This window comes from Gekko japonicus, unplaced genomic scaffold (genome assembly GCF_001447785.1).
Source record: "Gekko japonicus isolate JY-2015 unplaced genomic scaffold, Gekko_japonicus_V1.1 scaffold563, whole genome shotgun sequence".
In the NCBI taxonomy this organism is placed as follows: Eukaryota; Metazoa; Chordata; class Lepidosauria; order Squamata; family Gekkonidae; genus Gekko; species Gekko japonicus.
In genome coordinates, this window is record NW_015166439.1 from 407,781 (window position 1) to 419,819 (window position 12,039).

The 12,039-nt window shown below is 49.2% G+C and overlaps 2 protein-coding genes across 4 annotated transcripts in view; one reads left to right on the top strand and one right to left on the bottom strand.

The window, feature by feature from the left end:
* ACTN3 (actinin alpha 3) overlaps nt 1-9,027 on the top strand; it is a 53,441-nt gene extending 44,414 nt beyond the window's left edge. The window contains exons 11-21 of the mRNA XM_015411943.1: nt 1,241-1,388; nt 1,504-1,654; nt 3,477-3,585; nt 3,711-3,851; nt 4,291-4,473; nt 5,281-5,415; nt 6,061-6,240; nt 6,405-6,551; nt 7,241-7,306; nt 7,867-8,025; nt 8,306-9,027. Coding sequence (XP_015267429.1) covers nt 1,241-1,388; nt 1,504-1,654; nt 3,477-3,585; nt 3,711-3,851; nt 4,291-4,473; nt 5,281-5,415; nt 6,061-6,240; nt 6,405-6,551; nt 7,241-7,306; nt 7,867-8,025; nt 8,306-8,464 — 1,578 coding nt within the window. The 3' untranslated portion in view covers nt 8,465-9,027. The remainder of the gene's footprint in view (nt 1-1,240; nt 1,389-1,503; nt 1,655-3,476; nt 3,586-3,710; nt 3,852-4,290; nt 4,474-5,280; nt 5,416-6,060; nt 6,241-6,404; nt 6,552-7,240; nt 7,307-7,866; nt 8,026-8,305) is intronic.
* A 346-nt stretch (nt 9,028-9,373) lies between these two features.
* Nucleotides 9,374-12,039, bottom strand: part of RCE1 (Ras converting CAAX endopeptidase 1) — a 7,424-nt gene continuing 4,758 nt past the window's right edge. For all 3 annotated transcript variants that reach the window (XM_015411944.1, XM_015411945.1, XM_015411946.1), the window contains 3 exons: nt 11,810-11,881; nt 11,027-11,089; nt 9,374-10,497 (listed from right to left, as the gene is read on the bottom strand). In XM_015411944.1, the coding sequence (XP_015267430.1) occupies nt 10,250-10,497; nt 11,027-11,089; nt 11,810-11,881 (383 nt within the window). In that variant the 3' untranslated portion in view covers nt 9,374-10,249. The remainder of the gene's footprint in view (nt 10,498-11,026; nt 11,090-11,809; nt 11,882-12,039) is intronic.

Consider the following 12,039-nt stretch of genomic DNA (forward strand, 5'->3'; position numbering starts at 1 on the left):
AGGAATGATGGGCCATGGGAGGGGGTCTGACACCTCTGCATAACCCCAAAGTTCACACGGTTCACAGGAATATCTTGGCCCCCTTGTATCTTAGAGGGTGACGTGCCTCTTCTAGTAGGTGTGGCACATTCCCTGAATCCTTCAGTTATGGCTTTTCCGCAAGAAACCCGCAACTGCTACAAAGTCCTTTATGGGTTTTAAAAACGAGTAACCCTTGAGCTTCTAACAGGAAGCAGAAATCCTAAACAGTATCTTAAAATGTATCTGACAGTAACCTCTTTTGGGAAATTCTCCTACACAAGCACCATTTAAATGGTACTTTCCAGTGGATTGTACCCTTTATACTTATTGCCAGCCTATCCCTAAAACTGGAACAATGCAATACCCTAAAGTCTGCTTTGGAAAGACTGAAACACAGTTTTCATCAGTAGATTTGCTTCACTTGGTAGACTGCTGTTTCAGTCTACAGCTTTAGTTCTGCTAGTTGTTGTGATTATCCGAGGGGGGAAACCCCTTGAGAATTAACCTCAGAAGTACAGCGCAGAGACAACAATTTTCAAGAGAGTTGAAAGTAACTAGTGAGAGGCATTCCTTCCCATGATATACTCATTTCTTGTGTCCCATAGGATTGTGCATTAGTTTCCAAATGAATGAGAAATAGACCAAAAAGCCCATTCATCAGTTTTGTTAGTGTAACAAAAGCAACTGGGAATAATAATAAATCAATACATTTGGTGCCTGCCAATCTGGTTAGTGAACTCAGTGAAGTCAGAGAACTGGAGATATGAAACTGACACGAGCTTTCCAGCCAGCAAAATTAAGATCTTGAGAGCAGGGGCCGTGAAACTGACAGTAAAGCTTTCTCCTTGAAACCAGGAAAAACTAAAACAACTGTAATATGAACAAATGAAGCTTCTGAAATGAAGAAGAAAAAAGTGTATATCAAGTGGAATGGACACCCACACGGTCTGCTTCCAATTGCTGTTTTCTTTCTCAGAGCAGATAAAACATTGGCCATTTGTAAAACCCATCAAGGACTTACAGAGCCAGAATGATGCTGTCCTCTGACCAAATACCAAAAGAGCAGTGTAGAGTTAGTTACTGCCCTTTTGATACCCTGTGTGGAGTATCTGCATTCTACCCAGAAAAGTACCAGCAGTGGTGGAAAGGCTGGGTGGTGGTGCTGCTTTGTGTGTGTGTGGGGGGGAGCCTGAGCTGAGGCTGCGCCATCTGTATGCAGGATATCGCCAATGCCTGGAAGGGGCTGGAGCAGGTGGAGAAAGGCTATGAAGAGTGGCTCCTGACTGAGATTAGGCGCCTGGAGCGTCTGGATCACCTGGCTGAGAAATTCAAGCAGAAGGCTTCCCTGCACGAGACCTGGACCAGAGGTACCTCCTCCTGACCCTGTGCTGTCAGTCTGCTGTGCCCATGGCTATAACACATCCCTGGTTCTAGTCCTGCCTGTGCTTGTTCTCACTCGGCATCCCTCTCCTTCCTCCACAGGGAAGGAGGATATGCTCTTGCAGAAGGACTACGAGTCAGCAACTCTCTATGAGATCCGAGCACTGCTGCGGAAGCACGAGGCCTTTGAAAGTGACCTGGCCGCCCATCAGGACCGTGTGGAGCAGATTGCAGCCATCGCACAGGAGCTCAAGTGGGTGTCAGAGGGGGGAAAAAGAGCACTCTCCTCCAGACTGGATCCCCACCTGCCCCCCAGTCTAGCTTTTTAGGAGCCTTCTAAATCTCTGACTTCCTGAAGCTAGGGCTTAATATATTCTTCAGCTGGGAAAAGCAAGGTCAAAGATCCCAGATGTATACTTGTTTGGTAGTGATGAGGGCCTGGCATGGAGCATGAAGAAAACTGCATGGTCCAGAGTACTGCACTCGGTCCATCATAGCCCCTAGAATCTCATATTTCATTGAGAGGAAGGGGGGGAAAGTCTTAACTCTGATGCTTTTAAGAGGCAAAGATAGCATCTACTGATGTTCTGGGACAGAAGAGGTTTGAATCAAGCTGACTTCTGAGAGACAGTGGGATCCCACCTTTTTCAGCCTCTCAGGATAAAGCGTGCACATCCTTCACTAGTCAGGAACTTTGCCTCTTTGTGTATTTTAGCATAAATTCTACTTCTTTCAAAATTGCATTTTCAAAATTATTGGAATGTTTGGTAGGAGCTACAAGAATGAAAAGAGCAGAGAGGGTGGAGATGAGGCTGTGAAAAAAGGGGCCGTAGCTGTGAGGAAAGAAGATGGGGTGGGGGCTGAAGCCCCCTTTCACTTTGCTGTGCTCTGGTTTGCCAGATTTTGCTACATGGTTAGTGCACAAAGCTTTTCTTCCATTATCTTAAAGCAGGGGTCCCCAGTGTGGTGCCCATGAATGCCACGGTGCCCACCAACACCTTTCCTGGCACCCACCAAGTGATTGTAGAAATTGGGCAGGGCTAGGTGGGGATTGACTGTGCAGATTAAAAAGCATCCTGTTAAACAGTACTTCTGCCTGAAATGTTGAAGTGGTACTATTAGAGTTATATATAACCTCGCTTCCTGATATTTTGTGGTTGGCTCCGCCTCCTGCAGCAGCCATTTTGTGATTGGCTCCACCTCCTGTGGCAGCCATTTTGTGACTGTGCCCACCACCCTGTGTCAGAGTTCCAGAGGTGCCCACGGGCTCGAAAAGGTTGGGGAACCCTGTCTTAAGGGCTAGAAATGTGCTTTCTTTTAAAATGACAGCTGAGATTATTAAGATACAGAATATCAAGGAAATATACATTCTTCCATATTTATTCCTGTTGGAGTATTTGCAAGTTCACTTCCTAATGTCATGAAAGAGTTAACCTGTTTGTTTGTGTATGCTAATTGTTTATTAGTTAGCTTAGAACCTATGAGATGTCAAGTAGAAGTTCTCACGCTTGAAGGGAAAGTCCTATTCATAATGAAGTGATCTTTAGCCTGGTCATTGGTCAAGTCGTAGTTGGGTGATGTTACCTGATATTCTGCACATAGGCATTTTGGGGGTTTCTTCTTCCTCCCTTTGTTTAGAGATCAGTGGATGCTAGAATCCTGAATCTTGGAGTGAACAGTAACTAGGAAGATGTCGGTAGATAGACTGTTTTCTTGTTTTATCCTATCCTGTAACCCTCTCTAATTCCTTAGTAAACTTTTTTTAGCAAACTTACACATGTGTGCTGCATCATTACTTTAACTCTGCTAAATTATCCAACAATTCCACTAAAAAATGAGCACAGTTTTAGCAGTTACAGGTTTAGTTGCCTAATTCTAGCACTCCTGATTATGAAATTGCCATCTGCTGTGATCTCTGCTTATTCCCTGGAATTGTTCTTCACTTCAGGGTTTGGGAGTAAATGGCGTATGTGTGCGTATGTGTCACTTCTGATGTCCTGCTCTGGGTGGCAAAGTGGACAGGCCCAGTCCTTGCCTCAGCCACACTGCCTTTTCCTTGTTCCCCACCATTTCAGTGAGCTGGACTACCATGATGCAGCATCGGTGAACTCTCGCTGCCAGGCCATCTGTGACCAGTGGGATACCCTTGGAACACTCACCCAGAAGAGGAGGGATTCCCTGGAGGTGAAAAAGTCAAGCAGGGAATATTCCCTGTCTTGGGGGTGGGGTGGGGGGATGAAGATGTCTTTATGACACCATTGCCTTGCCTGAACTTCTGGCTCTCCCTCTGTCTCCCCCTTCCCACCTAGCGTGTGGAGAAATTACTGGAGACCATCGACCAGCTGTACCTGGAGTTTGCTAAGAGAGCTGCCCCTTTTAACAACTGGATGGATGGAGCCATTGAAGACCTCCAGGACATGTTCATTGTGCACAGCATTGAAGAAATCCAGGTGAGCTGACTGGACTCCTGGATCCCACTCCCTGCCTCAGCACTAATATGTTTTAAGCAACTGGGCTAGACCAGAAGCAGCAAATATTCCCCTCTGCCCCACTTTGAATCTGAAAGGGTAAAAGTGGGCCTCCTATGTAGGAGAGAAGCCTGGGATGTTTTCTGTTCCCAGCTCTGCTGAGGATGATAGGAAGCTTAATAGCCAGGAGTTCTAATCACCTCTTCTAAAGAGGTTTATAACATTAGATAAACATTATCTCAGAACTCGGGGTCATCCTATTACATTGATTCAAGAAAACCAGAAGAAGTATTCCCCGTAAAGAAGGGAGGCAGTGCCAGGGAAGATCAGGGGTGGAAGGATACTGGAGAGCTCTTGCTTTCCACTCCCTGTCTTCGTCATTCTGGTGCAAGTAACCTGATCTCTCTCTTTCCGCTCCCAGAGCCTGATCACAGCCCATGAGCAGTTCAAGGCTACTCTGCCTGAAGCCGACAAAGAGCGCATGGCCATCCTGGGCATTCAGAACGAGATCCAGAAGATTGCCCAGACCTATGGCATCAAGCTATCGGGGGTGAACCCCTACACCAACCTTAGTCACCTTGACGTCGCCAACAAGTGGGACACGGTGAGAGTGGCATTAATATAGTGCATGTGGGTAACATGGCTGCCATGTTTTCAGCTGCACCCTGTAGCAGCCTTGTATCATCCACAAGGGATTAGTTTTCGGCTATTCTTTTCAGTCTTCACTCCCAGTTACTTGTGCTCCCTGTCAATGGATAAGGCAGGCAACTTCATGGGAGCTCCAGGCCAGAGAAGGAACATGACACTTTCCTTTAACCAGGAGGTTACAGCCAGCGTGATGCAAGCTTGGATCTGGGAGACCCAGGATCAAGTCCCCATTCTGCCACGTATCTTGCTGAGGACCTTGGGCCAGCCGCTGTCTTGCAGCCAGACCTACCTCACGGGGTTGTTACAACGATCAAAAGGGAAAGGGAGAACCATGTATACTGGCCTGAACTCTAGAGGAGAAGAGCAGGATAAATCTAAGAGAGAACTGTAGTCTGGTCACCTCCTTCTAATAAGAAATGTGAATACTGTCCCTCTGGCAAGACACCTCTGCCCGCCTGTTTATCAGGAGAGGTCCTGACCAGTGGTTATTGATGCTGTTTCACCCCCTCCTGATTAACCCCTTGGTCTTAAGGCAGTTGGTGACTGAAGGGATGAGTGTCTAAGAATAACTGAAGAGGCAGATAGGCCCTGAGGTCCCATAGTTCTTTTATATGTTTTCTTAAGAAGGGCGAGCTTTGCTCTTCGGTGGACACAAGCTTTGCAGAGGACTCTTCTTTCACTCCTCCAAGACTGTGTCCCAGCCCCACTGCACACCAGTTATAGTCTGAGCCTAAAAGCCTTGTGCTTCTCATGCTCCCTGTAGGTGAAGCAACTGGTCCCACACCGTGATCAGACCCTGCAGGAAGAGCTGGCAAGGCAGCAAGCGAACGAACGCCTGAGACGCCAGTTTGCTGCCCAGGCCAACATCATCGGTCCCTGGATCCAGACAAAGATGGAGGTAAGGTCTCATCCAAACCAATACAAAAGAGCAGCAGCACTGCCAACACCGTTGGGGATGGGCCAGATTCCAGGGACCCAAGACTACTTGGGTCTGTCTAATGGGGAGACTGTTTATTTATGTTGACATAGCCTTTAAGTTATAGCTTCTAAGATGGCAGATAAGCAAGATACACAGTCGAAACTGTACTAATAAAACAATCAAAACAATAGCAGTAGCACTAGCCAGTAATTGCGCTAACCAGTAATAAGCAGTAGCTTAATTAAAAGGTGGGTAGTAGGAGGTGGGTAGGAATAGAATGGACAGGCAACATGAGCCCAGCCCAGAGGGCAGACGTCCAACTCCAGTGACCTCAGACTTATCTCAGGCCTCAGGGAGAACCTCACTTGCCTATTTAATTCTTTGCCTTGCAATTCTGTATGCAAAGAGGTGTTTTTCTTTTCTTTTCACCCCACCTAAATACTGACAAATATTTTAGAAAAGGCTTCCTGTCCCAGGACAAACAAGGAAGGAGTTCCTTGTTAAATCTTACCTGTGGCATCCCATGACTGTAGAGGAAGGCATCCCAAGCGGTTAGTGCCAGGATCCAGGATCTTAAAAACCCATTGCTAACACAATGGCTTCTTCTCTTTCCTGTCTTTGCAGGAGATTGGCCACATCTCTGTGGATATCAGTGGGTCCCTTGAGGACCAGATGAACCACTTGAAACAGCATGAGCAGAACATCATTAACTACAAGACAAACATCGACAAGCTGGAAGGTGACCACCAGCTCATCCAGGAGGCCCTCATCTTCGATAACAAGCACACAAGCTACACCATGGAGGTAAGGCTGAAAGAGCATACATGTGCTGCGAAGCGGAACCATTGCCAAAACTCAGCCTTGGGTGAATCCCACACAGGCTGTCTTCTTGCATATGGATAGGGGCATAACTGTAACTTCCGTTGCTGCTCAGTCTTGTTCACCAATGCCCACTCTTGTTACCTCAGCACATCCGGGTGGGATGGGAGCAGCTGCTGACAACGATTGCACGCACTATCAATGAAGTTGAGAACCAGATCCTGACACGTGATGCCAAGGGCATCAGTCAAGAACAGATGAATGAGTTCCGGGCTTCCTTCAACCACTTTGACCGGGTGAGGTGCCCTTGCCCTGCTGATTCTTATCCTCTCTGTCCCCCGCCCCCTTTCAAATGCAACCAGGTTGTAAGGATGCAGACTCAGAAAACGCCTCCTCCATCTTCAGTGCAAATGGTTTCTTTGATTATCGGAGTTGCGCCGCTGTAATGCAGCCTTAAGCCTGTTCCTTGTTCTGTATATTCACTATCTGATGAAGGGAGCTTTGACTCTTGAAAGCTTATACCCTGAGAATCTTGGTGGTCTCTTAAGGTGCCACTGGTCTTGAATCCAGCTCTGAATAGTCACTTGTCGCTTGCTTCAGAGAGCACTTGACGGTAGCCGAGAACAGGTTTGACTGGGCATGACTTCTTGTACCAGAAAAAAAAGAGGAGAAATCTGCTTGGTTGGCTCACTAGTTCCTGTTCCAGTTCTGAGCCTGCCCACTTGCTTCCCACTATTCTGGGTATCCTTCAGCGACCATTTGACTGAAGAAGCCATGAAAATTTCTTCACTTTGCTGAATGGAGGCCAATAACAGAGTGAGGGCAATGACAATATGGTGCCAGAGAATTTGTCTCTGGAAATAAGCGATGCTCTGTTGGTTTAGGTAAATCCCTCCTTCAGGGATATGTTTGGGACTGGGGTTTGTGCTTTCCACCTAACATTCCCCTCTTTCCACCTGGTTCCTGCTGCCTTGTACCCATGCAGAAGCGGAATGGCATGATGGACCCAGACGACTTCCGTGCCTGCTTGATCTCCATGGGATATGACCTGGTATGATGCCACCTGGCTTGGACTGAACGGGGATAGCTTTCCTCTCATATACAAGGAACTGCTTCTGTCCCACACACAACAGAACGTGCTTGGGAACAGTAGGCGTAGCTGTTAACTGTTAACTAAGTTAACTGATGGGCTGGTTCTCTAGAGAAAAGAAGCATGAGTCAAGTCCCTTCTGGCAATGCGCCATGACAAGGGTACTCACACCTGAATGCCACCCCCTCATACACACTACCTAAGTCTGCTGGATAGAGGAATCTTGCAGGAGAAGGATCACTTGTGGGTGTCTCAGGAGTTTTCTTCATTCTTATGGGATTAGGAGTCAGCATAGTCCCTTGGTCTTCTGTGAGGAGTGGGCCTGCTTTGGCTGATGGGCTGCCCACAACCTACTACAGATTTACATGTTAGCAGAACTGTAGTGGGTGGGGGACAAGACTGCTATGGGACTCCATTCTGGAGCTCTAGGGTGGCTCTGGTATGGGTCATCAGAATGTCCTCTGGGGGTGACTCAACCCCCAGTCTTCTCCATATCGACCCGAATTCCCGTTATTCCCTAGGGTGAGGTGGAGTTTGCTCGTATCATGACCCTGGTGGACCCCAACAACACAGGCGTGGTGACCTTCCAGGCCTTCATTGACTTCATGACTCGTGAGACAGCTGAGACAGACACTGCAGAGCAAGTCATGGCCTCCTTCAAGATCCTGGCTTCAGACAAGGTGAGTACAGGCCACAGAGGACAACTGCAAGGAGGCGTAGAGGAGGTCTCTTGGGCTCATGAGAAGGAAAAGCACTGCGGAGATTGCACCGAGCATGGAATCTCTGAAAGGCAAACTCAGTTTTGCTCCCTACAGATTTCCATTTTCTTGAGTTTCAAGCCTACCTTCAGGGAGCTAGAAAGTGCGCGAGCAGCACTGCCAGGAAGGGCCCTGATCCGAGCCCACAGGTTCTCCTCTCCAACCTTCCTGACACCATTCCCCTCCCCCTCTTCTCCCACAGAACTACATCACGATAGAAGAGCTGCGCCGGGAGCTGCCACCAGAGCAGGCCGAATACTGCATCAGCAGGATGACAAAGTACGCGGGAGCCGATGCCGTGTCTGGCGCTTTGGACTATGTCTCCTTCTCCAGCGCCCTGTATGGGGAGAGCGACCTGTGATTTCCTCCCCAGCCTGCTGCCCCCAAACCCACCCCCTCACCAGAAAAGGCATGTGGAAGCAGAATGAATCCCTCCCCCCACTGGGGACTGACACAAGGGAAGCACTATGTACCCCCCCAGCATCTAGCCCAGTACCAGGGCAAGAGGTTAGAGTCCCCCGTCTCCACCCACAAGCCGGGGCTGGTGGATCCAGGGTGGTCTTGGCTACGAAGCTGTCCTCGTCCTCACTCCCTTTGTAGAAGCTGCCATGTCTGGTCTTTGCTGCTGAGCTAGTTGTGCATCCCCCCCAGCCTGAGCTCTCCCTTTCCTCCTCTTCACACCCTTCTTTTCTGGCTGCCCCAGCCGCTCCAACAGATGAATCAACGGTTGTTCTTCCTTACGGTCCCCCAGGAGGGCCACCTAAGTGACCACGAGAGCCATACTGGGTACGAAGCTGCCACCATCAATGCTAGGCCTGGAAGACGGGACCAGGGAGGAGGAGGGTGCCAGGGAAAGCAGGGGAGAGCTGCTGGCTGGGAAGGAATGCTGTACCAATAAATGGCACACACTGGAGGCCCACCCAATGCCGAGGTGCTGTTTTTCTTTGACCACTCAGGAAACGGGCGACCCCCCCCCCCCACACACACACACCTTTTAACCGGCACTGATACACCATCTAAAGTCACTCAGCGTCCAGCTGCTCCCCTGGAAGAACTTAGCCCAGGGGAGTCTCTGGACATCTGAATAAGCATCAGGATTGCTCACAGGAAGGCCTGCAGCAGAAGAAGAGGGCAGCATCGCCAGGGGGAGAAGGAGGCGGCACACTGGAAGTCCAGCACAGATAGAGCGCTCTATAAGGGACAGCAGCTGTCTGCAGAAAAGTGCAGAGGCACTTTAGGGAGTGCCCTTTTCCCTGAACACCCCCCCCCCCACACACACACACAACCTGATAAAGTTGCCCTGGTTTAGGAGAGATGAACTTTTATAAAGGCCTAGACACAGACGGCTTTGCAGGACATCTAGTTCAGTGAGGGAGATCAAAAAGCAGGGGTGGAGGACCTCAAGCAGACTTGTTCCCTGCTGCTTAGGAGTAAGACCTCTGCAAGGACTTATGCCCACACAGGCAGGTTCCCCACAAACTGTGCTACACTATACCGGCATCACAACGGTCCCAAAAGACACGTCTCAGCTCATGCTAGGACAGGCACAATTCTACACCCTTGCCTTCCTCAAAGGCTGCTCAGTGTGGTATATATTGGGCCTCCCCGTTTTGTACTCCTAGCAACCCCGAGAGCCAGCTTAGGTGGAAAGAGGATGGCTGGCCTACCCACTGGCTGGAGTGTCTTGCCAGGCTCAGGGTCTGACTGCTCTGGCCACCACACCAGCCCCTCCCCACAGGAAAACTGCTCTCTGCTGACCAAAGGAAGGACAGGACAGCCTCATTAAAGTACTTTTAATAATAAAAAATAGAGCTCTTCGGGGCTGGGAGGAAAAGGCCCCCCGGGGTTCTACAAAAAGGGGGTGGCTGGCTCAAGGGCAGAGAGGTGTGCAAGAACACCGGCACAGCTGCATGCCAACTGTAATCCGGCTTAACCAATGGCTTCTCCCAGAATCACCCAGCCACCAGAGCCGTGGGAGGCAGGCTCTAGTGCTTCGTGGCACCCTCACCCAACTAAAGCTCCCAGCATGCAGCGGGCAGCTATGCCAAGAAAGCCGTTTGAAAACCCGTTTTTAAAAGTTTGCAGTGTAGCCATATGCTACCGTGTGTGTGCAAGGGCGAAGTCTGAGAAAGGGTCTCTGCTGGTGTCAAGAACAGAGGGATAGGCTGCTGATACTGTTGGCAGCAGAGGACAACCTGGAGAGGGAGCAGATGGGCAGGTGTCCAAAGAAGGCTGGATCCGTCATGGGGTGCAGGAGGAGAAGGAAGAGGACCACACCCAACAAATAGAAGAACACCACCAGGAGGCGTTGTGGGTGCTCCAGAGCTGCACCCACGGCAGGGAATCCAACATAGTTGCAGAAAGAATGGCAGAGGACAGGCCCAACAAGGTGCCCTGTGTGGAAAGGAGGGAGGGAGGGTCAGAACACTTTGAAACTGTAATTTAAAATCTAGTCCTTATGACTATGGGGAAAACACACATGGACAGAAATGAGGGGCTATTTCTTTCCTCTCCCTCTGCCCCCACCCCAGGACCAATGTTCCCTCTAAGCTCTGGAGTTTTGTGAGCAAAAATTCTACTTTGTGAGCTCCTGACATTAAAGTTGTGAGCGAGCGATTTGGAGCCGTCCTTCCTGAGCGAAGACAAAAATGTGTGAGCCGGAGGCTAAAAAACTGTGAGCTAGCTCACACTAACTCAGCTTAGAGGGAACACTGCCCAGGACCAGTAACATTTTGCATCTATGCACAGAACGTGTGATTAAACAGAAGAAGTTATTCCAGTTGGACACCTGGGCTAAGGGATTTTTTTGTCATCTCTCTCTTGTAATGCCCAGGCCCTCCACACACAACTGCTCTCCTGGAAAGAAACTGAGGGAGCTCCCCCCACCCTCAATCAGTGCAAAGCTATCCTCTCTCCCACTAACCTGTCCTGATGAAGATGAAGGCTGTGTATGCTCCAAACACAGCTGTGTAGGAGAACTGGAACACTGCAGGGAAAGACAGCAGAGTTAGAAGCTGGGCTGGGGAGCGGGTGAAGAGACCACGCCATTCCATTCGTTCCTCACATCTATGTTCCATGCTTCCTCCATGGAGCTTGGGGCGGAACCCTTGCTTGGCATTATCCCTGTTTTCCCACTCACACCAATACTGTGAGGTAGGTTAGGCTGTCAGTGTTCTGTGGCCTTAGCAGGGATTCAAGTGGGGATACTCTGGGCTAACATTCAACACACCACCACGCTGGCTCATGTCTACCCATCACAATCAAAACTTTTTCTAAATTAGTTTTAAGTGGCATTAAAAACAACTTTAGGAAGGATGAGCCATCTAGGTTATGCAAGATGAGGAAATAGAATTCTGGACTGTACCACTTCAGACTGTAGAATGGGGGCATATTCCCCACTGCATCTCTCTACATGTTGTAAACTAGCAAATCAGGAACATGGCTACCTCAGACCTTACTATTGTTTGTCATTCATTAGATTCCTATCCCATCCCTTCCTCCAAATGAGCACAGGGTATGTGGTTCTCTTCTCCTCTGTTTTATGTTCACAACAGCCCTGCGAGGTAGGTTATGTTGAGAGCGGCTGGCCCCAAGTCACCTATAGACAAGTAAAGACTTGAGCCTGCCGTATTTTTCAAAACTGTCCACAACAAAAAACCTTTCCAATACACAGCTTTTGTTGTTCCAACGGAGAGACGCCTCATACCTGCTGAGAGGAAGATGCTAGCCATGCTGCCCTGGCGGAACCGCAGCTGCTCAATCACATGATGGAAATGAGCTAGGATGAAAGGAAACAGGTTTATGTGGCAGGACAACCCTTCTGTGTGCTCACCTGCTGTCCCCACCCTGGGAGTAACTGGCAGGAGGCAGGCTCATTTTCTGTAGTCACTTCTCTGGATTTAAACAGGGCTCTGCGAGCACACACACATTTCTTTG